The sequence below is a fragment of the Meles meles genome, chromosome 10 (genome assembly GCF_922984935.1).
Source record: "Meles meles chromosome 10, mMelMel3.1 paternal haplotype, whole genome shotgun sequence".
Taxonomy (NCBI): Eukaryota; Metazoa; Chordata; class Mammalia; order Carnivora; family Mustelidae; genus Meles; species Meles meles.
In genome coordinates, this window is record NC_060075.1 from 89,435,294 (window position 1) to 89,459,829 (window position 24,536).

The following is a 24,536-nucleotide window of genomic DNA, read 5'->3' on the forward strand; positions in this document are numbered from 1 at the left end:
GAGAGAGAGACATAGACAGAGCACGAGGAGGGTTAGCAGCAGGCAGGGGGAGGAGCAGACTCCCAGCCAAGCAGGGAGACCCACACGGGGCTCGATCCCTGGACCCTGGGATCATGACCCGAGCCGAAGGCAGAGGCTTTAACCCACTGAGCCACCTCACGCGCCCCAAGAGGTTTTTTTTTATTTTGTTTTTTAAAGATTTTATTTATTTATTTGAGAGAGAGAGAGAGAGAGAGAAAGAAAGAGTGAGTACAAGGGGAGGGGCAGGCAGAGGGAGAAGCGGACTCCCCACTGAGCAGGGCCAGGACACTGACCTGAACCAAAGGCAGATGCTTAACCTACTGAGTCACCCAGGTGCCCCCAACAGTTTTTTCTTTAGGTTTTGGATAGAGAAAACATTTCAAATCGACACAGAACTGACGGCTGGATAAACTTACCAGAAGCAAACACTGGTGGTGGTTTCCCTTCCAGGTTGTCCACGTCTGTGTTGAAGAGTGGGATTTTAGGATCATCGTATGCAACGACTTCCCTTCAAAACACAAAAAGGAAGAGAAGTGTGAATGTGCATTGCCGTAAATGGTTATTAAGCTGCTCACTGCCATTTGCTTAGAAAGAAAAACACATAGGCCTGCTGGAAATAACTCTGGGTGGAACTATTCGGTAACAGGATAGGACCAGATCTTTCATATGAGTATTGCCTTTACATCACTATACAGTAAGGTGACAAAGGATGCCAGCCTCTGTAAAAAAAAAAAATACAATATATTTCCTTGGGATAGAAATTCTTTTTATATGTAACTGATAAGTAGTAAACTTCACTTTGCACAGATGCGAAATGAATTAATAATGGCATTTATGTTTTCTCCAGAGTGGTTTCCACTACTAACACTGTGGTTACTCACGAGGAACCGTTCTCTGGAGTGGGGAGGGCCAAGTCCAACCCTGCCAACCTTACCCCAGGAAGAGGAGGGAAGACAGGAAGGGAGAAGGAGATGGAGAGAGGAAAGAGAACTTCCTGGCAATGGACAACTAACTCAAGATCCAATTTTAAAAATTATCAAATAAAGCTTTAGTTCACATTAGGTACTGAAATATTTTAAATGAGTTAATACATATATACCTTTTTCTCTTTAGAAACTGTTATTAAAACAAACAGATCAGTGTTTGGAACTCACAGCTAAATCTGAATAAAGTAGCTTGTCAGGGATAGCTCTGCAAGCAAATCTCAATGTTTAAAAGATTTCTTTTTATTTGGGGGGGAGGAGCCTCAAGCAGACTCTGGAGCCAGACACAAGGCTCAATGTCACCACCCTGAGATCATGACCTGAGCTAAAACCGAGCTGGATGCTTAACTAACTGAGCCACCCAGGTTCCCCAACAAATCTCAATTTTTTATTAATAGGGAAAAGTTTTTTCTCGGCACGTTTCTTCAATAATTTAGCAAGGCCAATAAAATGTAAACTTTAACACTTTCACTCAGTTGTTTCCCGATGATTTGAAAAATCCCAAGTAACAGCAATAATAATAGTAATAATAGCAAGCAGCACTTCTACACCAGGTTGTAAATGATGGAAAATATACAGGAGATGCAAAAGCTTTCAGTCTCACACAATTCAGTTCTGTATCATTCCAGACAATCACTCACCAACTGACATTCTGAGGACGAATAATGATCTTTCGGTAGGCCCCTGATAAGGAATAATCTCGAATTTTGTGTCTCATGTTGTCAATATCCAGATTGTCTGCTGTGAGCATTTCCCTGTAGGCTTCGCTGACTATAAAATACAAAAAGTTAGTTGGAATGCAGCATGCCAGCAAGCTACCTTCAGTTAGACTACGAAGAGAGTAACATGTACATTCAGTTAGATCGTCCTAACAAAGCCAGTCCCTCTGATGTTTAACCCAGCCTGTCCTCTGGAATCGAAATTTAGGGACTTACTCCCACGACCAGGAGTCTGAAGCTTAGTTTGGACCAACTTGTAAGTTATCTCTTGCAAGCAGCCACAGTATCTGGGGCATAGGTTCTTAAGCTAACTACAAAAGCATTTCATCCGAAGTTGTTAACCTACAATTTATACATGCTCAGAGCTGGAAGAGACCCGCACATGGCCTCAGACTCTTTCTGGAAGAAGGCAGATATAAATGATATATATGAGAGACCTGGGAAAACCATCTGGGCTCAGCCTCACACCTGATGTGGGAATACCCGAGAGAGGCTGTCATCCAGCCTTGCTTGCATGTGGCCAGTTACTGGTCACCACTTCCTTGTGAGAAACACAATTGTTAGAAAGTCCCTTATTCCGGGCTGTTATCTGTCTTCTTAGAACTTCCGCTGACTGCTTTGGAACACAGCGGGTTCACTGCCCTCTTCCACACGTACTCACGAGTACTGGCCCTTTAAGCCGTTTCTTCTCTAGGTCACACACCTGTTCCTTCAACTGTCCCTCCTCTGCCGTTTCTGTACTCCCCACAAAACACTTAATCAGCCTCAGAGTAGCAGCCTGGTGCTAGTAAGAACTCCAGATACTCTACGTAGACTACTATCAAACTAGGCCGTTACAAAAATACTATTTACATTAAGCCCTATTCAATACCCTCTGCAGTTTTTTCAAAAAAACTTATTTTTCATACAATTAGTATTAACCATTCTGGGTAAAAGAATCTGCAAACATGATGAACAGGCTTCTTGATCCAAGTTATTCATAAAAAATGCCGGACAGACCAGCGTGAAGAAAAGACTCCATCACAACACACCTGTGAGACAACAGGGATCCCTACACTGAGCACAGCTGGACACCGCATGTAAATGTGTTACCCACCCATGCGCCCGACCCGCCACCCATGCAGTCTGCGAGCCCCTGTCCTGGCCACAAGGTTTCCATGAACGGCCTGGTCAAAGGCTGTGATGAATTTATGTCTTAACTGGCATTAGCCCGTAATTCTGATCCTGAGAGGTACAAGAAAGAAAAGAACGCTCACTTTTTCTTTCTTGGAAAGAGAGCAAGTGTGGGTCTGAGCATCTTAAGTGCTTTCCTTCTCGCTAGTTCCCAGTGTCAGTGTGTCCTCGGGGCCTCGCTGCGCCATCAGGATAGGCAGACCACTCCCTGCTCCCTCCCTCGTCTCCCCAGTCCTTCTCTCCTCATCTCTGTTCCTGCCCCTCAGCAAAGTCAGCCTCGTAAGTATTAGGACCACAGCAGTTTGACAGTGTCAACCAACATGGAAGTGGCAGATGGCTAACTTTTTTAAGTATCTGCATTATCAGAGAAGGGTGTTAATATTGAATCATTCTCTAACTTGTACAATTTCAAGGAACAGAACACTGACCAGGGAAACCATTCTGGTCCCCTGAGAGAAAAGATGATTTTCGTCTGTTGGTTCAAGTAGGCTCCAGTGTGGAGCCCAACATGGGGCCTGAACTCACGACCCTAAGATCAAGACCAGAGCTGCAATCAAGAGTCAGATGCTTAATCAGCTGGGCCACCCAGGCGCTCCAAGAGAAAAGGTTTTTTTTTTTTTTTTTTTAACAAGAAATAACCTCCCACAGACCAGTTCTGGCTAAGGGTAAACTTCCAGGGTCAGATGCACCAAGCTGGTCTCATACTCCGAGCTGCCTTCTTTTTTCCAATTTCTGAATCCCTGAAGAATGAAAGTTCCAGTCCACAACCCCCAAGCCTAATCCACGAAGATAAGGGAAGTAATTCCTAAAAGCCTATAGGGAACGGGAAATAAGGGTAGTGAATGCTCACTTTTCACTCCATAAATTTCTGCGCTCGTTGACTTTTATTTTATTTATTTATTTTTATTTATTTTTTTTTAAAGATTTTATTTATTTATTTGACAGAGAGAGATCACAAGTAGGCAGAGAGGCAGGCAGAGAGAGAATGAGAGGGAAGCAGGCTCCTCGTGAAGCAGAGAGCCCGATGCGGGACTCGATCCCAGGACCCTGAGATCATGACCTGAGCCGAAGGCAGCGGCTTAAACCACTGAGCCACCCAGGCGCCCGCTCGTTGACTTTTAAAACACAATAAGCAGGTATTACTTACATGGTGTCAAAGAAAAAAGGCTGAAGGAAGGGAAAGTCGAACTATCCATTCACTTTCTCAATGACGTTTTCCAAAGCCTTCCTATCCTTTGTAAGAATTAGTGGATTTCAGAAATTTAAAATGATGCCACTTACAACAGCAACACTAGGAACAATAATATCAACACGACGACAACTTCCCCATTACCGCTGCCACCACCAGCACCACTGTTTCTCAGTTTAATTATCCAGGGGTGCCTGGCTGGTGTAATCAGTGGATCAAGGAATTCTTGATCTTGGGGTTGTAAGTTTGAGCCCCATGTTGGGTGTAGAGACTTCTTAAAAATAAAAAAAATTAAATTATCTATCTGAATACATCCCTTCCTGGGGGACTTTATAGGTAAATGTGATTTATAAATGCTTGAAATTGAAACATTTTCAACTCTGATGGAAATCAAAGATCTAAAATTCTATTTCAAGTACTGATCATTTTTCCGTCCTCTCTCTACTCTTCAGAGCCAATGACTTAAAAACATCAAACTTTGTTTGAACTGTTTTCCCCAAACAGGGAACTTACTTTTATGCTTTGGGTAGATAACATCGAAACCTGGTAAGGGCATTACCACATCATGGATGGAGTAATTATTAACATCTTCTTCATCGATGTAGGTGGCTGTAGCTGCAAATTCACAAAAAGAGAAATTAAGAAAAATTGTGAAAATAGGTAATATTTTCATGAGCCTGAGCTTCTAAAATTATACACATCTAAGAAGTCAGAAGGGCAAGCCGACAAGGCTGAGTGGCCTACAAAGCTTAAAGAAATGAAGTTAGGGATCTTTTCGTCTTTTCTGCTCTACCCTAGAAATAAACATCATGGACTGAGAACAAGAGGGAAGCCAAAAAAAAATTCATTTCTCAGCTGCACCCTCAATTTCTTAGAATGTTTGCTTTAAATGATCAGCTCCTTTATAAACAATACTGTAAAATACCATCTAGAATGCTATCATCAATGGATACATTTTGCTAAGAGAATAATTTAAAAAAATCTATCTGCATTTAGAGAATGAAATGTAATGGCACATGGGACATCAAAATACACTGGATGTAATCAACACTAAATGAGGTTAACAACTATTAATTTAGGATAATCAACATTTCTCAACAGAAACCTGGATCTCTCGGGCATACATCTAGATGAGCAGGCTATGTTTGCAGACAGTAGAAGGACAGGTGGGTATGCCAGAAGGAAGTGGACTGTGGAAACAGGCAGACCTTGATTCTGAATCCCTGCCTTTTCTTTCTTTCTTTCTTTTTTCTTTTAAAGATTTTATTTATTTATTTGACAGACAGAGATCACAAGTAGGCAGAGAGGGTGGGGGAAGAGGCTCCCTGTTGAGCAGGGAGCCCGATGTAGGGCTCCATCCCAGGACCCTGGGATCATGACCTGAACTGAAGGGAGAAGCTTAACCTTAAGACTGAGCCCCCTAGGCGCCCCTGCCTTTTTTTCTTTAACCAGCCGTGGAACCCTATGAACCTTGTCTGAAGAACAGAGAGAATACTTCATAGAATACTATGAGCTTTAAACCAGAAAATGCAGAAAAAGGGCTTAGCACAAGGCCTGGCCCGTGGTGAGAGGGCTCGGCATCAGAAGGGATCATCTGTGTGTCTTATGAATGCTGTGGGCACAGGGTATGCACTAAATGTCTGTTATATCATGGCCCGTATGTAAAGTGGGCTCCAGCTGAGTGTTGACTTAAAGAAACTCTTTGAAACTGGCAGACAACAGCTGAGAGGCCAAGGTAACATCCAGAAGTAGAGAGGAGTATTTGCAAGACCCAGATTACAGTTTGGAAAAAGATTTAAGGCAACACTGTGTCCAAATCTTATTCTAGCTGAGAAAATGAAGGCCCAGAGACCCAGAGAGAGTTAGGTACTTATTCAAATTGGAGATTATTCCTTTGACAGAGAGAGAGACAGACAGCACAAGCAGGGGGAGTGGCAGGCAGAGGGAGAGAGGGAGAAGCAGGCTCCCCGCTGAGCAGGGAGTCAGATGCAGGGCTTCATCCCAGGACCCCAGGATCATGACCTGAGCCAAAGGCAGACACTTAACGGACTGAGCCACCCAGGCGTCCCTAACTGGATATATATATATATTTTTTTTCAATATTTTTATTTATTTGACAGAGAGAAATCACAACTAGGCAGGCAGAGAGAGAGGAGGGAGCAGGCTCCCCACAGAACAGAGAGCCCGATGTAGGGCTCGATCCCAGGACCCCAGGATCATGACCTGAGCGGAAGGCGGAGGCTTTAACCCACTGAGCCACCCAGGCACCCCATCTAACTGGATATATTATTTTCTTTCTTTCTTTTTTAAAAGATTTTATTTATTTATTTGACAGAGAGAGAGTGAGAGAGATCACAAGTAGGCAGAGAGCCAGGCAGGGGGATGGGTGGGCAAGCAGGCTCCCCGCCGAGCAGGGAGCCCGATGCGGGACTCGATCCCGGGACTGCAGGATCATGACCTGAGCCGAAGGCAGAGGCTTTAACCCTCTGAGCCACCCAGGTGCCCCTCTTTCTTTTTTTTTTTTTTTTTTAAGATTTATTTATTTTTTTTGACAGACAGAGATCACAAGTAGACAGAGAGGCAGGCAGAGGGGTGGGGGGGAAGCAGGCTCCCCGCTGAGCAGAGAGCCCGATGCGGGGCTCGATCCCAGGACCCTGGAATCATGCCCTGAGACGAAGGCAGAGACTTTAACCCACTGAGCCACCCAGGTGCCCCTGGATAAATATTTTCATTAAAGACACAGATCCAAACTGTTCAATCTGAGTTTACAACGTCTTTCCATTTCACCCTTAGCAGACGTGTCTCTCTTAAGTAGTGGCCGGGCTGCATTTAAGCACCAGTGTCAAATGCCTGAGCCTAGTTGGATGGAATGGATTTATCTGCCTTTTTACCTCCTTTGAGAACAAGGTCCCCCGGAACAGGCTTCAGTCCGTACTCTTCTATTCTCTTGCTTACCATGTTATTCCACACATAGCTTTGATAGCTATGAATATACATCAGGCGATTATTTCTTGGTATCTGGAAGGAAGAAAAAAACGGGCAAGGAAAAAAAAGACACATTCTGAGTATTAGAAGTACTGTACTTTCCAAGACATCTCATTTGCTTAGTGGTGACCCTAGGATAAGCAGCTCATACGCTGAACGGATAGAAATAGTGAGTGACGCACAGCAACCAGTGTGAGGGACAGAGCCCCTGTGCCTACGGGTGCTCGGTTGCTCCAACTTCAGCGGCTGCCAGGCATTCATGCAATTAAGGCAACTCCGGGAGACCCTATACCCTGATTCAAAGACACAGCGCTCCGACTGCAGAAATTGACACGTCACTTACAGAGCAGACCGTGCTTCCTTCCTGATTAATTCCATGGAAGGAGAAAACCTAAAGGACTGAATGGACAACTGATTTCATGCAGCAAAAACGCTGTTTTGTTTCTCTGGGGGAAGAGTAGGTAAGACTGAAGGTAAAGAGTGAAACGTTGGTCTCTTCTGGGTTACAGGTATCCGAGTACTAGCACAGGCCACGCGTGCCAAGACGGAACCCACTGCTGAACCACCACAAAGAAACCAAACTAAAATGTGATCATTTAGACCACCTCGTAGGTCACAGGGCTGATGCTGGGAGAATGACCAAGAAATGAACTCTAACATGGACTGTGAATTTCTGAAGTAGCACGATGGTTAATTTAAATTTCCTTGTGGATAGTATCTTCCACTTCAATGCTCTTCTCATGCCCTCAACGTTAATCGTTACTGCCAACGTTTCCTGCACCCACCCTCCACCCCCATCGCCGTTCAGGGCACAAACAAGGATCACTCTGGTCACCCGCCACTCAGAGATCACCAAAGGATCCTTATTTACCTTCTGCTCTCTCAAAATTTAGTAAAATATTTAAAGAAAAAATTTAAAAAGCATTAAGCCACCTCAAGTCATTCGCCTGACTTCACAAATAGAACTCACTATGCCAAACGCAGAGACTATATTCTTCATTCCATATTTTGAAAGTCCTCGAAGCAGTTGCCCTTCCACACACCTTTTTACAGGAAGTTTTCTGAGGGCAGCGGCTGGGTCTTTGGTCTTCGCCCACTCTTCTCTGCACTTAACCAAGTAGCCCTTTTCAGCTGGGGGGAAGAAAAGCTGGGATTAAAATAAATTATTGACAGGCAGGTTTCTGTAACTTAATGTGCTGCCGAGAGAACACAAAATTAGAAAAGGCTCTCTGTGCTTCAGGTACTCTGAATAGCTTCTGCTCACCTGAGAACAGCCACCAGAACGTGACAAGGCAGGACAGGCAGAGTGCACTGAACCAGCTGGCTCTGTCTACCTTCTGCCACCCCGGGATTTAAACACCATCACTGTTCCATGCTAACGGCTGAGTCACAAGACAAAAACCAGGTAGTCCTTTCTTCCTTCTCCTTCTCTACTGGGTGTGCAAATTTAAGAGGCCACTCTCCTTAAAATTAGACAACTTTATCTCTTTTAATTTGGAAACGATTATCCAAAGGGCATACCTGTTTTGATAATTTGTACAGTTTGTTGTTGTTGTTTTTTAAGAGGCTCTATACCCAGCACGGAGCCCAAAGTAGGGCTCAAACTCACGCCCCTGAGATCAAGAGCTCCACTGAAATCAAGAGTCAGACCCTTAACTGACTGAACCAACCAGGTGCCCTTGTACAGTAGCACTTAAATCTTTTTTTCATACAGTATGAATGTAGAGGTACTTTCTGGGAAGTTCTTGACAAACTCTTTAAACTAAAAATCTTCAACATTTTTTGGCTCAGTTTTTACATTCTATCACACTGTACTTAAAAATTAACCACAAGTGAAATGTGTCTGCATTCCTGAATGTTCAGAGATTTAGCAGAGCACAGGGAAAAGGAAATACATGTATTCATTTATGAATGAATAAATTAGATGAGCTAAACTGCTGAAAACAGGATATAAGTTATAAATCTCACATATATATATACAGAATTTGTGAAAAAATGAACTATCCTTTTATTTTACTATAAAATCAATCTTGAAAATTCTGAAATAACCACCCCCAGTATGCACACATACTTTTTATTCAAAGCAATTCCACGAATACTTAACAAAATAGTCTATTTCTTTCATTAACATGAATTTTATTCTTACCTCCAGAACGGGGTTTCAATATTAAATCCATGACTTCAGTCCAGGAATTCTGTAGGATAGCTCTAAAATTAAACATCATTTATTTTACTTAATTTTGCAGTAAGATGAATTTTATATGTCAAAATCTGTGCAGTCAAAAATCATGTTAACTGTCTATATTTTATTAAATGCAAAAGTGAGCTGGAAAACTAATATAATGATAAAGGTTTCAAATGTAAATGCCAAAAGAACTTAAAAACGAGAGAACAAAATGAAGAGCATGTTCACTCATTAACATTTAGTATCACCCTCACAGTTTTAAAATGCTAATAGTATAAATACTACCAACTCATCAAGCTGTTATACATGGTATTATCTGTATAAATCAAAGTTAAGCCTTTCTGCACTAAAACTTATTTGAAACTTCACAAGAAATTTCTCCCCCTTGTTAATACCTTCTTGCCTAGACAAACAGAATAAATAACACTTTATCCTTCCTTATTATTCTTGCCAAAATGGAAATATCTTATTTTTTACTGATTATAATATATGCTTCTTAAAAATTAAATAGTATGTAAGAGAGGTTACCTTTTATCTAACACTATCTAAATCAACACTTTAGAGAGTATTTTTCATAACTTAAAAAAAAAGATTTTTTTTTTTAAAGATTTTATTTGAGAGAGAGCAACAGAAAGTGAGAGACAATGAGCGGTGGGGGTGGGGGGGGACGGGAAGGGAAGGGGCAGAGGGAGGAGCAGATTCCCCACTGAGCAGCGAGCCCCAAGTGGGACTTGATCCCAGGACTCTGGGATCATAACCTGACCCAAAGGCAGACATTTAATCAACTAAGCCACCCAGTGGCCCCATTAAAGATTTTAAAGTAACCTCTATACTCAATGTGGGGGTAGAACTCACAACCCCAAGATTAAGAGTCACACGCTCCACTGACTGAGCCAATGATGTTTTTGATAAATCTGTAAGCATATCCAATTTTACCTTTAACCTTTATTCCATTATATGTTGCCATATGAATATTCTATTTTGGGTATCTTACCTGAATTCTTCCAGTCAAGATTTCTGGTGTTGGAGTTATGCTTAGAAAGGCCTTCCCTAGTGGCACCTGGGTGGCTCAGTCAGCTAAGCGTCCAAATCTTGGTTTTGGCTCAAGTCATGATCTCATGATCTCATGATTGTGGGGTTGAGCTCCATGGGAAGCCCCAAGTCAGGCTCCAGGCACAGTGGGGAGTCTGCTTGAGATTCTCTCCTCCTCCTCCATGCCCCCTGCCCACTCACTTTTTCCCTCTCTCTAAAACAAATAAATCTTTAAAAGAAGAAAGGCTTTCCTCACCAGAAGAATACAGAAATCCCTTCTACTAATTTTTGTTTTTTAGTTAACTGTGATTTTTATTTTTCATATTTAAGTTAACCTATATGGCATATTTTTTGCATATTAAACTGTATAAAACGCTGTCTGGTATCCAATGATATGATCACACCGATTTTTTATCTACTAATGTGATTAATTACATAACAGACGCCTACTGCTGGCCATCCCAGCAGTCCTGGAAGAAGCCATGCTCTATCAGTCCCTCAATATTCTCCTGGATGACACATTATGGAACTGGCTAGACTATCCGCAACACCTCGAGAGAGAGAGCGGAGAATGAGTTCGGGACGGGGCACTGGTCGATCAGGTGGCCTAGAAGATGTCTGTGTTCAAAAACCTGTGACCCGGCTGGCCCCTTGATTTTGTAAATAGGTTTCTTGCAAAATACCTGTGCTCCTCCCTGACGCATCGGATGTGACTCCTCCCACACTGTTTTAACAGCAGAGCTGAGCACCTGCTATGAACACTCCTTGGCCCACGACATTTACTACCTGGCCCTTCACAGAAAAAGTCTGCCAACGTGTGGTATATTACCAAGTCTCCTAAGATGCTGCCACATCTACCTAGTTCTCTACCTAGTGCCATATGAAATATGTGATTTCATTTACAAGAGGCCGTTCTATCTGGCCCTCTACACGTTAAGATGTATCCTACTTTTCTTACGTTACCTTTCTTCTTCCAACTTTTTTTTTAACTGTATAGAAAACGCGTAACATAAAACTCTTAATTTTAGCCATTTTTAAAGCGTACAGTTGTACGGCACTGAGTGCATTCACACCGTAACCATTAGCACGACCTGTCCCCAGAACTTTCACATCTTCCTTAACTGAAACTCTGTACACATCGAATAAATTCCGTCTCTTGGCAACCACTCCTCCACTTCATGTATGAATCTAACTATTCGAGGTACCTCAGATAAGAGGATTTACACAGTTTTTGTCCTTTTGTGCCTGGCTTATTTCATTTAGCACGAAAGTCTTCAAGGTCTATGCATGTTGTAGCACGTGTCAGAGTCTTTCCTGTCGAAGCTGAAGGATTCTCCATTGTATCGATGTAATGTGTCTTGGATCCATTCACCTGTTAATGGACACTTGGTTGCTTCCAACTTTTGGCTGCTGTGAATACTGCTCTTAAAAACATAGGTGTGGGGGCACCTGGGTGGCTCAGTGGGTTAAAGCCTCTGCCTTCAGCTCAGGTCATGATCCCAGAGTCCTGGGATCGAGCCTTGCATCGGGCTCTCTGCTCTGTGGGGAGCCTGCTTCCTCCTCTCTCTCTCTGCCTGCCTCTCTGCCTACTTGTGATCTCTGTCAAATAAATAAATAAATCCTTAAAAAAACAAACAAACATGGATGTGCAAATACTCGCTGAGTGTTCACATTCATTTCTTTTGGGTAGATACTCAAAAATGGAATTTATGGATCATATGGTGAGTCTACATTTGATGTTGTGAAGAATTACTGGATCATTTTTCTGTAGCAGCTGGCCCATTTTATATTCCCATCAGCAATGAACAAGGGTTCCCATTTTTCCACATTTTCACCAACAGTTGTTTTATTTTTTTTAATAATAGTCTAATGGGTATAAAAAATTATCTCATTGTGGTTTTGATTTGTATTTCCTTAATGACTGGTAATCTTGATTGGTAATCTTTTCATTATTAGTTTGTTAGTCATCTGCACTTCTTCTTTATGAACAATCTATTCAAGTTCTTTGTCAATTTTTAATCAAGTTGTTTTGTTATTGTTGAGTTGTAAGGAACTCTGTATGTTTTGGACATTAAGCCCTCAACAGATAATCTGCAAATATTTTCTCCCATTCTGTGGACTGCTTTCTTATTCTTTTTTTTTTTTTTTTTTTTGCTTCCTTATTCTTTTGGTAGTGTCCTTTCTACACAGATATTTTTAATTTTATGGAACCCAACCTATTGTTAGATCCAAGAAATTGGCAATCAAATGTCATGAGGTTTCCCCCTAATTTTATAATTGTAGTGGTCCAGGTCTTGGATCTATTTTGAGTTAATTCTTCTGAATGGTGTAAGACAACTTATAATGGTATTAAGAGTCCATTTTTTTTAATGTGTATATCCAACTTCCCCAACTTAATCTGTTGAAAAGACTGTCCTCTCCCCACTGGTCTTGTTACCCTTGTCAAAAATCATTTGACCATATATGCAAGGATTTATTTCGCTTAAAAAAAAAAACAAACAGCTTTCCTGGGGTATAATTCATATATCCATATAATTCATCCATTCAAGCACACAATTCAATGGCTTTTGGTGTAATCACAGAATTGTGTAACATTACACAATCATTCTGGAACATTTTTAGCACCCAAAAAGAAATCCTACACCCATCAGCAGTCACTCTCCACTACCCCTCCCCCAAATGTAGGCAACCACTAATCAGATTTCTGTCTCTATGTATTTGCCTATTCTGAATATTTCATATAAATGAATCCTACAATATCTTGCCTTTTGTGACTAGCTTCTTTCACTTAGCATGTTTTCAAGGTCCATCCACGTTGTAGCCTGTGTCAGTACTCCGTTCTCTTTCATCGTTGACTAATATTCCATTGTATGGATACGTCACATTTTGTTTATCCATTTATCAGCTGATGGGACATCTGGGCTGTTTCCATTATTCCTGGCTGCTATAAACATTGGTGTAAGTTTCTGTGTAAACACGTTTTCAATTCCTGAGTGTACACCTAGGAGTGCAATAGCTAAGTCGTATGACTGAACCTTGGGGACTAGCCAGGCTGTTATCCAAAATGGCTGTACCGGTTTACATTTCCACCAGCAGAACGTGAGGGTTCCCATCTCTCCACATCCTCACCAACACTTGCTATCATCTGTCTTTATGATGTTAGCTATCATAATTAATATGAAGTGATAGCTCACCGTGGTTTTAAACTGCTTTTCCCTGGGGCACTTGCGTGGCTCAGTGGGTTAAAGCCTCTGCCTTTGGCTCAGGTCATGATCTCAGGGTCTTGGGATCGAGCCCCCCGTCAGGTTCTCGGCTCAGCAGGGAGCCTGCTTCTCTTCTCTGTCTCAGCCTGCCTCTCTGACTACTTGTGATCTCTATCAAATAAATAAATAATTTTTTTAAATTGCTTTTCCCTAATGATTAGTGATTCCCTAGTGATATTGAGCATCTTTTTGTGTGCTTACTGGCCATTAGTCTATGTTCTTTAGAGAAATGTCTGCTTAGATCACTTGCCTATTTTTAGACTGTTATTTGTCTCTTTTGTCTTTTTAAGAGTTCTTTAAAAACTGTGGATAAAAGTCATTTTTCCATCTTTAATCTATAAACTCAGGGTGGTTTTGTTTTTCCCTTGAGAGATCCTATGACGGTAACAGGGGGCTGCTCTGAAGCTGGGAAACTGCTGGTTTGAAATTTTGAATGGACTGTATACTGACTGTATACTTAGGGAAAGTAATGCAATTTTTGTTCCTTTCTATATTTTTGATAAATCTGATCTCATTTTCATTAGTCATTTTACATTAACTTTGGAGTACAAAATTTGCAGGGTCCCCTGGCTGTTCTTCTGCCAAATTAATTACAAATTCAAAAGTTGATACAGGGCACTTGGGTGGCTCAGTCAGTTGAGAGTCTGACTCTTGGTTTTGGGTCAGGTCATGCTCTCAGGGCTCTCTGTTGGGCTTTGCACTCAGGGCACAGTCTGCTTGAGATTCTCTCCCTTCCTGCCCCCAACTCCACTGACGCTTGTGCTCTTTCTAAAATAAATAAAATCTTGAAAAAAAAAAAAAAAGTTGATATAGCCTGGGGCACCTGGCTGGCTTGTCAGTGGAGTGTACAACTCTTGATCTCATGGTCATGAGTTTAAGCACCAAGGTAGGCATGGAACCTACTTAAAAAATAAATGCTATTTAAAACAAAACAAAACAAAACAAAACGTTGATACAGTCTCCCCTTAAATATTCTCTCCCATTATATAATTAGTATCTTCACTATCTTTATCAATGTCCTCTGACCATTTAGCAAGATTGAAAACATTATCATTTACTATCTAATAATAACGATATTTAGTGACTTTAGTTTTCTTTTCGGCAAAAATTCTTTCTCTGGTTAGTATGCTTTAGCTTTAAAATACTACTTTCTGCTTATTGAGAACCTACTATATCCTAGACACAGCAATAGGGGATGCATAAATATCACATCACTTCATGATCTCCATTTAACAGATGGGTAATCTGAGGCTCTGAACTGCCAGAGCTTTTAACCTCTACAACACTGCCTAAAAGTAGAGGAAATACTACATGAGATTTTTATCATTTTGTGCTCTTCTAAAACTTTATTTCATTTTTTAAAAAAGACTTTATCAGAGAGATTTTATTTCAGAGAGATTTATATCAGAGAGATTTATTATCAGAGAGAAAGAAAGTATGCGCGAGCAGGGGGAGGAGCAGAGGGGGAGAGAATCTCAAGCACACTGAGTACAGACCCCTATGAGGGGCTTGATCCCACAACCCTGAAATCATAACTTCAGCCAAACCAAGGGTCAGACGCCTAACCAACTGAGCCACCCCAATCATTTTGTGCTTTTAAAAATGCATGAACAAATGGAAGTATGTGTAGTCAGCTGCTGCAACCATGCACAGGAAGTCAAGAGAAGTCCTCTCCTCCCAGGGCTACAGAGGACCAACTAGTGAGCTCCAGCAGACCCCCAACCCGAAATTTCACCTTTGTTAGAACATGGGTTTGAAACACAACTACCTTATCTCTCAGATCACTTCCAACGCATGACTTCTATAACCATGAGAATGATTACTTTATGTAACAATCTACTGGACAGCATATGCAGGTTTAGGTTTCCAAATCCAAGTAAGTATGCATGTTATTAAAAGTTTATCTTTTTGGGCATCTGGGTGGATGAGTTGGTTAAGTGTCTGCCTTCAGCTCACGTCATGATCCCAGGGTCCTGAGATAGAGTCCTGCATCAGGCTCCCTGTTCAGCGGAAAGTCTGCTTCTCCCTCTCTCCCTCACTCCCTCCACGCCCCCCCCTTAAATAAAAAAAAATAAAATCTTAGGGGCGCCTGGGTGGCTCGGTGGGTTAGCCCTCTGCCCTCGCCTCAGGTCATGATCCCAGGGTCCTGGGATCGAGCCCTGCATCGGGCTCTCTGCTCAGCGGAGAGCCTGCTTCCCCCTCTCTCTCTGCCTGCCTCTCTGCCTACTTGTGATCTCTTTCTCTGTCAAATAAATAAATAAAATCTTTAAAAAAAAAATCTTGAAAAAAAAACTTAGAAAAAAAATTTATTTAAGTAATCTCTACACCCAAATGTGGAGCTTGAACTCACGTCCCAGGGATCAAGAGTTGCACACTCTTCCAAATGAGCGAGCCAGGTGTCCCTTTTAAAGTTTTGGTCTTTTTTTTTTAAGTTTATTTATTTAGTGATCTCTACACCCAACATGGAGCTCTAATGACCCCCAAGATCAAGAGTCCAATTATTTATTGATGGGATTTCCACCCCAGCTTACCCTACAGGGATTCCCCATTGCCTGAAAGTGAATCAGAGCTCTTAAAATAAACTTTACCATGCTATTTCCGTCCTACACCACTTTCTTTAAGGGGGGGGAAAGTGCAGATGAAAATTTGATAAACTGGAAAGCACTTGTAAAAAGAAATCACAAACTGTATCATCTTTGTCGGACTACCCAACAGCTTATTGTACTGAGCTAAGATTTACCTGTAAAGAACCAACTAAAAATAAAATCCCTGGATGGGTTATCCCGGATGAGAGAAACACTTACCTTCCAAATTATATCCTTTTCAACAGTGATTTAATTTTTTATTATTATTTTTGTATTAATTTATACTATCTTAAAACATAACAAAAATTAGAAGGATTCTACAGATCAGCTGATGAGACATACTGGTTCACTCAGTCTAGACATGAATAATTAAGAACAACAGCAACAACAAAAAAACCTTTCTTCTTTTTTCAAGTGAGCTCTTTCAGACAAAAGTTAAGAAATTAAATACGCACCTTCCAACCTGATATGTGGGGACAGCGGTAGTTCCAAATCTTTGCATCCCATAGTAGTTAATAAATCCGATCTCCTTGAGAGAGTTCATAGCTTGCTGAACTTGGTCATCAGTTCCTGTTATATTTCTGCAAGGGCCCAAGTTACCCAGAGAAAAAAAAAAACGGAGTCAAACACATTCAGGGATGCCTGTCATCAATGATATGGCTTGGCTTCGTGCCTTTCCCTTATCCCCTGCAGCTTTCTCTCCATCTGCTGAAGGCTCTGTGTGTTTTTTTTTTAAAAACGTTGGTGAAATACAGATAACATTCAATTCACCATTTTGGCCATTTTTAAGTACACTGACAATGTTGTGCAACATTCCCCACTATCTACTTCCTGAACTTCCCACTCTTCCCAAACTGAAACTTTGGACCCATTAAACAATAGTTCCCAAGTCTTCCTCTTAGACTCCCGCCCCAGGTAACCTTTCTTCTACTTTCTGTTTGTGAATTTGCCCATCCTAGCTACTGCCTATGAGCAGAAGCACAGGCTCTTCATCTCTTAACACCGTGTCTGAAGCACATGGCTCCTTTCCAAAGGAGGTGCTGAGTTTTGAAGAGGTGAGGGGTGTTGGTACAATTCTCCAGCACTATTTGCTCTCCCAGCCCTCTGAGGCTCTGCTGGGCCTTCCCTCACTGCCACACCTGCTAGAACCAGCTCACCTGGATTAATAACTATTCCAAACAGATGTGAGGGGGCCTAGCGAGACCCTCTCTGGTCTGCACTCCTACCTGCAGGTCTTTACCTGAGGACAACTGTGAAGTGATTCCCTTGAAGCTCTCCCAGTTTCAGAGGGTTTTTCTGATAGCTGAAATTCCCCAGCTTAAAGTTCATCAAGCACTTGTTCAAGTGGGCAAGTCTTTGAGCGGTTATTCTAAAAAATATAAAATAAAAAAGGAGCATAAAGAGGATCATGAAATACTGCCCGAAGGGGCGCCTGGATGGCTCAGTCATTAAGCGTCTGCCTTCCGCCCAGGTCATGATCCCAGCGTCCTGGGATCAATCCCCGCATCAAGCTCCTGTTCAGGAGGAAGCCTGCTTCTCCCTTTCCCATCCTCCCTGCCCGTATTCCCTCTCCCTGTCTCTCTGTCAAATAAATAAAAGAAAAGAAAAAGAAATACTGCCTGAATGAAATAGTTTTGGGCACCCTGCTACAGGAAACAACAGCTAGAAACAAGACCGCACCAAGTTATGAGGAGCAGAAACACAGGCAAGTGGCCTGAGCATTTCTCATTTCCCTCTGGATTGTTCCTCCAGCAAAATGATGTTGGTTCGATCTTACTGGATAGATTAACCTGGGCCACATTTATATTCATAAAGCCTACTGTGATTTATGAGTAATGGAACAATCATTATCTGTAATTTGCTACATTTTGTGAGAGGGAAGGGGATAATAACAGAGAGCAATTCCTTAGTCCTATTTTCATCTATCAGAAAAATACTGTAATCTTAAGAAGAAAACTTGAAAACGTATAAAGAAAAAGAATGCAGTTTCATCACCTGAAAAAATATCTGCTAATATCTAACTTTGCATTTCCTCCCTTTTTTTTTTCCAAACATATTATAGAGATAGAGATAGAGATGGCATTCTACTACAAATGTGTACCTTGCTATCATTCAAAAGGTGTAACAGTGGGGCGCCTGGGTGGTTTAGCTGGTTAAGTGTCTGCCTTCAGCTCAGGTTGTGATCCCAGGGTCCTGGCATCAAGCCTCAGGATCATGATTGTAAAAGGGTTTCTCCCTCTCCCTCTGCTCTCTCTCAAAAAAAAAAAAAAAAAAAAATATCTTTAAAAGATATAAGAGAATTTTCATGAAAAATTCCTTAACTTCTTTAATAGTAATTTACATAGAAAACGAACACAGAACTGAAAAACCTATGTCCTCTCTCTATCCCTCAACACTTCTCCTCATCACCAGCCCATGTTAACAGTTCTTGGTTTTTTTTTAAGGTTTTATTTATTTATTTGACAGACAGAGATCACAAGTGGGCAGAGAGGCAGGCAGAGAGAGAGGAAGGGAAGCAGGCTCCCTGCCGAGCAGAGAGCCCAATGCAGGACTCGATCCCAGGACTCTGGGATCATGACCTGAGCTGAAAGCAGAGGCTTAACCCACTGAGTCACCCAGATGCCCCAACAGTTTCTTGTGCATCCTTCCAGAAACATTTTCTGAATAAAGAGGCATAGGTGTACCCAGTCTCCTCCCTTTTTGGAATTTTTTGGTAAGATCTTTATATGCTGTATATATGGAAAAATACAAGATTTGTTAAGTGTTCTGCTCGATGAATTTCACCAAGTGAACTCAACCATGTAACTAGCACCCAGATCCTCCCCTCTTCTGTTACATTATAAATTGTTCAGCATTTTTTTTTTAAGATTTATTTATTTTTAGAGAGAGAGAGCGTGTATGCGAGCAGGGTAAGGGGCAGAGGGAAAGGGGAAGCAGACTCCCCGCTCAGTGGGGAGCCCAATGCGGGGGCTTGATCTCCGGAACAGGAGATTATGACCTGAGCTGAAATCAAGAGTCAATGCTTAACTAAGCCACCCAGGTGCCCTAGCATCTTGGCTTTCTTCCACTTAAAAATGCATATCTGAGATGCGCTTTATCCACATGGTACTGTCGAGGCTGCTGCATTCTTTGTCCAGGTGCACGGGAGGCTGCTGTCCTGCCTATTCAATCCTCTATCTGACCCCCATTGGTGTACATTTAAACGACCTAACTTTTGCTACCACAAACAATTCTACAGCAAACATCCTTACACATACGTCTTTGTGCATCTATATGGGTGCATTCCCAGAGTAAATTCCTTGATGTCGGAGGTGTGGATTTTAAATTTTAATCCCTACTGCCCTCCAAAAAAGTTTTATCAACTCATGCTCACACTATTAACATATGAGTGCCTACTGCCTCATCCCTGTGTCTCCTGCCATAGCCTGTTATAAACCTTTTTGAGGTCTGTCAGACTGTTAAAAAAATATTTAACCTTGGTTTTTATTTGCACACTTCCTATTATGAGGTTAAACATTTCTACATATGTTGGTTGTGAACTGCTGGTTTGTCCTTTTTTATTTTTTAACGTATTCTGGATTGTCATTATTTTTCTTTCTGTTTTCTGAGTAAAGAAATCTGTCCTTTACCACATAGTTTGTAAATATTATCTCCCATTTTGTGTTTGTTTATTTAAATATTTAATTTATTTATTCAACAGAGAGATAGACAGCACAAGCAGGCAGAGCGGCAGGCAGAGGGAGAGGGAGAAGCATGCCCCCTGCCGAGCAGAGTGCCTGATTCGGGGCTTGATCCCAGAACCCTGGGATCATGACCAGAGCCGAAAGCAGTTGCTTAACTGACAGATATCCAGGCACCCCTAGCTTATTTTCATAAAAAGATTTTATTTATTGGGCGCCTAAGTGGCTCAGTTGGTTAAGCAGCTGCCTTCGGCTCAGGTCATGACCCTGGAGTCCCGGGATCGAATCCCACCATCAGGCTCCCTGCTTGGTGGGGAGTCTGCTTCTCCCTCTGACCTCTCATGCACTCTCTCTCTCAAGTAAATTAACAAAAAAATCTTTAAAAAAAGATTTTATTTCAGAGAGAGAGAGAGCATGAGCTGAGGGTAGACACAAAGGGAGAGCTGAGCAGGGAGCCCGATGTGGGACTCAATCCCAGGACCCTGGGATCATGACTTGAGCCAAAGGCAGACACTTAACTGACTGAGCCACCCAGGCGCCCTGAGTGTAGTTTATTTACAGTAGTTTATACATTAGAAAATCTCTCCCCACCTGTTTTATTAAAAAAAAATTCAGAGCTGGAGGAAAATGGCAACACTGTAACCTTCTATGTTCTAAGAGATTTACCAACTGTTAACTCCCTCCCCTTTTATAAGTCTCTTTCTAACCTAGGAACCCGCAAACAGTACACACACATGCATACACAAAGACACACATGTGAAATCTAAATACTTTACTGAATGATTCTGAGTTAGTTGCAGACATCACACCTTAACCCTAGTGACCCCTGTGTGTGTATCCTAGACCCCTACCCATGCAGGTCCCGGTCAGGAAGCCCAACATGAATTCGACACTACTGATAGGCAGTCCACAACCACACTTACCCGTTACATGATCAGCATTTCAATTTTTTTAAAGCTCCCTGAATTCAGGATCTAACCAAGGACTGCATACGGCCGTCATGACGTCCGGTTAGCATCGGCCCAGCCTTTTGGTTTCTGTTGGTATCTGACTTTTGGCAGAATCCAGGCCAGCTGTCTCACACCGTGCCTTTATATTCAGATTTGTCTGATTGTTTCCTCGTGATCCGACTCAAATAAACACATTATTTAGGTGATGCTACGACCTTTTCAGTGGATCCCAGCAAAAGGCAACAGTGTTCAGTTTGTCCATCACTGATGATGATAAATTTAATCACTGGGTTAGGATGGTACGTGCTAGGGTTTTCTACTGTAAAGGGACCTTCCCTCTTAGATGGATTATCCTGTTCCCCAGTATTTCATCTGCCTGTCCAGGTACCTCAGGAGTCTTACTGCCTGAAGCAAACACTGCTGTGTTAATGTGAGAGAGAGTGTTTTTCTTGATCTACCTTTCCTCCTGCCTTAGGTGGCATTCTTCTGTAAACAAGGGACTATAGAGCAGAATTTTAGTTATGTTCATGAATCTTTTTTTTTTCTAAATAGTTCTGAGATTTAGTGTTGCCTGAGAGGCTCAGTCAGTTGAGCATTTGCCTTCAGATCAGGTTGTAGGATTGAGCCCCATGTCAGGCTCCCTGCTCAGCGGGGAGTCTGCTTCTCCCTCTCTGCTCACTTCCTCTCTCTGTCAAATACATAAAATCTTAAAACAAAGAATAGTTCTGAGGTTTAAGACATACTCAGGGTGGGGTGCCTGGGTGGCTCAGTGGGTTAAACCTCTGCCTTCGGCTCAGGTCATGATCTCAGGGTCCTGGGATCGAGCCCCACATCAGGCTCTCTGCTCAGCAGGGAGCCTGCTTCCTCCTCTCTCTGCCTGCCTCTCTGCCTACTTGTGATCTCTCTGTCAAATAAATAAATAAAATCTTAAAAAAAAAAAAAGACATACTCAGGGTATCCCTAGCCAGAGGGTTTTTTTTTTTTTTTAAAGACTTTATTTATTTGACAGAGATCACAAGTAGGCAGAGAGGCAGGCAGAGAGAGAGGAAGGGAAGCAGGCTCCCCGCTGAGCAGAGAGCCCGATGCGGGGCTTGTTCCCAGGACCCTGAGATCATGACCTGAGCCGAAGGCAGAGGCTTTAACCCACTGAGCCACCCAGGCGCCCCTGTTTTTGTTTTTAAATGATCCCCAAGCATAGAATACTTCTACCGTTTTTTGTTTTGTTTGCAGGAAATAGGGCACTTTTCTTTTTTTCCTTTGCTTACGGTAGTGATTCCTTTTTGTCACACTTCACTTAGAGCAGGCCATGCGCTCACCAACACACTGACCTTCACTGCTAGGGTTTTCTAAGTTCATACCAGGTTGGTCGTGGAGAAAAAGGAAAGACCTCAGGGCACTGCTGCCCAGGGGCTTTGAATGGGAGCATCCGTTGCTCCTTCCCCAGTCCGCCTGTGACGCCAAAAGTGGATATTACAACGGAGGGCAATACAGGACAGGTCCTGCTGACTCGGGAAGGCTTTCCTGCTCTCGGTCCCAGCTTTAAATAATGGCGTCTCCTCATCCTAAGCAACAAGGAGGTGAAAGGGGGAAAGTGTTTTTCACACATAAACTGGCAACCGTGTCAGCAGCTACTCAGTGGCGTGGACTCCACATTTTAAATTAAACTCCACATTTTAAATTAACAGTATCACACATGCCTTTCTGCTTTATGGCCTTTTATTTTTTTAAGATTTTATTTATCTGACAGAGAGAGACACAGAGAGAGAGGGACCACAAGCAGGGGGAGTGGGAGAGGGAGAAGCAGGCTTCCCACTGAGCAGGAAGCCCTATGTAGGGCTCGATCCAAGGACCCTGGGATCATGACCTGAGTCGAAGGCAGACGCTTAATGACTGAGCCACCCAGGTACCCCTTTTATGGCCTTCTAAAGAGGCCAACTGTGGAGTAAAAAAACTGCACCAAGGACCTGACTACAAAAAAATAAATATGTATTTATCTGTATCCGTGGGCAGTGATACTGTGGCTGGTGCTGCTTTGTAACCGGTTTTGTTACTCTCTGGCAGAGCAGAGTCACAGCTCTGGAAGCCATTCCCAGTGATCACCTTCTTTACTTCAAACAAAAGGTTTCTTTGTGTGAAAAAAAAATTTTTTTACAAAGCATTGCCACTTTACCTCCTCAGTGAAGACAGACAAAACGTCATCACTGATTATTTTGTACCTTTTTTATGTTTAAATTTTTGATTCACCTGGGATTTATTCAGACTAGGGAACAGAGGTAAAGAGCCAATTTTTTTTTTCCCAGATGGCTTTTCGGTTATCTCAACAACATTCATTGACTCAGCCACTTTTTTTCTCTGATCTTATTTATATTTTTTAAAAATTTTATTTATTTATTTGACAAAGAGAGAACGTGCAAATGCACAAGCAGGGGGAGTGGGAGAGGGAGAAGCAGGCTTCCCACTGAGCAGGGAGCCGGATGCAGGACTCAATCCCAGGACCCTGGGATCATGACCTGAGCTGAAGGCAGACACTTAACCAACTTGGCCACCCAGGCACCTCCCTCTGCTGATTTTAAATGCTACTTTGAATACACAGTAAATTTGTGGATGGATCTGGGTCTCTAATTATTCTACTGATTTATGTGCCAAGATCAAATTGCTTTAACTGTGAAATTTCTATATGCTTTTATATATACTAAGGTTAATCCCCCTTGGTTAGTGACTTCTAGAATTTTTTTTTTAAAGATTTTTTTTTTTTAATTTTTTAAAATTTTTTTGACAGACAGAGATCGCAAGTAGGCAGGCAGAGAGAGAGGAAGCAGGCTCCCTGCTGAGCAGAGAGCCCGATGCGGGGCTTGATCCCAGGACCCTGAGATCATGACCCGAGCCGAAGGCAGAGGCTTAAACCACTGAGCCACCCAGGCGCCCCTAGAATTTTTTTTTTATAGCTAGTTTTCATCTTAAGTTTCCTACATTAACTTTATGATTAACTTAAACAATATCATTCTACTGCTATTCTCACTAGTAGCAGCACAAATTTATACACTTATTCAATAAGAAAAGACATTTATATGGACCAAGAACAGGTTGTATCATTCATTCATTCAGTTCTTTTACATCTCTCAACAGTATTTCAAAATTTTCTTCATAAAAATCATATATATATATATATGTTTCTATCTATCTTTCTATCTATCTTTATTTCTATCTATCTATCTTTTTCTCCTTGTGTAAAAAACTTCTTTTCCATCATAATTTCCATTAAGATATTGTCTTCATATGATGTTTTGTCTCTTTCTTCCTTCCTTTTAAAGATTTTACTTATTTATTTGACAGAGAAGACACAGTGAGAGAGGGAACACAGCAGGGGCAGTGCGAGAGGGAGAAGCAGGCTTCCCGTTGAGCAGAGAGCCCGATGCAGGGCTCAATCCCAGTATCTGGGGATCATGACCTGAGCCAAAGGCAGACGCTTAACAACTGAGCCACTGAGGCATCCCTATATTAATCTTTCTTACCTTGTATAACTTTCAGTCAACTCCTTTGAGTAGAAATAATCATTTATGACAAAAAACTGCAACTTGGCCACCACCCTTCTAATTTTTACAACACTTATTTCTTAAAAATTCTTAAAAGATCTTTTTTTTAATGTCTAGGGGTGCCTGGGTGGCTCAGTGGGTTAAGCCTCTGCCTTCGGCTCAAGTCATGATCCCAGGGTCCTGGGATGGAGCCCTGCATTCGGCTGCCTGCTCAGCGGGGGGGCCTGCTTCCTCTCCA

General features: G+C 42.0%; 1 protein-coding gene across 2 annotated transcripts in view; it reads right to left on the reverse strand.

Annotated features, from left to right (window-relative positions):
• Positions 1–24,536, reverse strand: part of PUS7 (pseudouridine synthase 7) — a 60,176-nt gene that overhangs the window by 2,893 nt on the left and 32,747 nt on the right. For both annotated transcript variants that reach the window (XM_046021554.1, XM_046021553.1), the window contains 8 exons: positions 17,376–17,504; positions 16,591–16,716; positions 9,217–9,278; positions 8,041–8,201; positions 6,977–7,103; positions 4,599–4,700; positions 1,646–1,775; positions 438–529 (listed from right to left, as the gene is read on the reverse strand). In XM_046021554.1, coding sequence (XP_045877510.1) covers positions 438–529; positions 1,646–1,775; positions 4,599–4,700; positions 6,977–7,103; positions 8,041–8,201; positions 9,217–9,278; positions 16,591–16,716; positions 17,376–17,504 — 929 coding nt within the window. The remainder of the gene's footprint in view (positions 1–437; positions 530–1,645; positions 1,776–4,598; positions 4,701–6,976; positions 7,104–8,040; positions 8,202–9,216; positions 9,279–16,590; positions 16,717–17,375; positions 17,505–24,536) is intronic.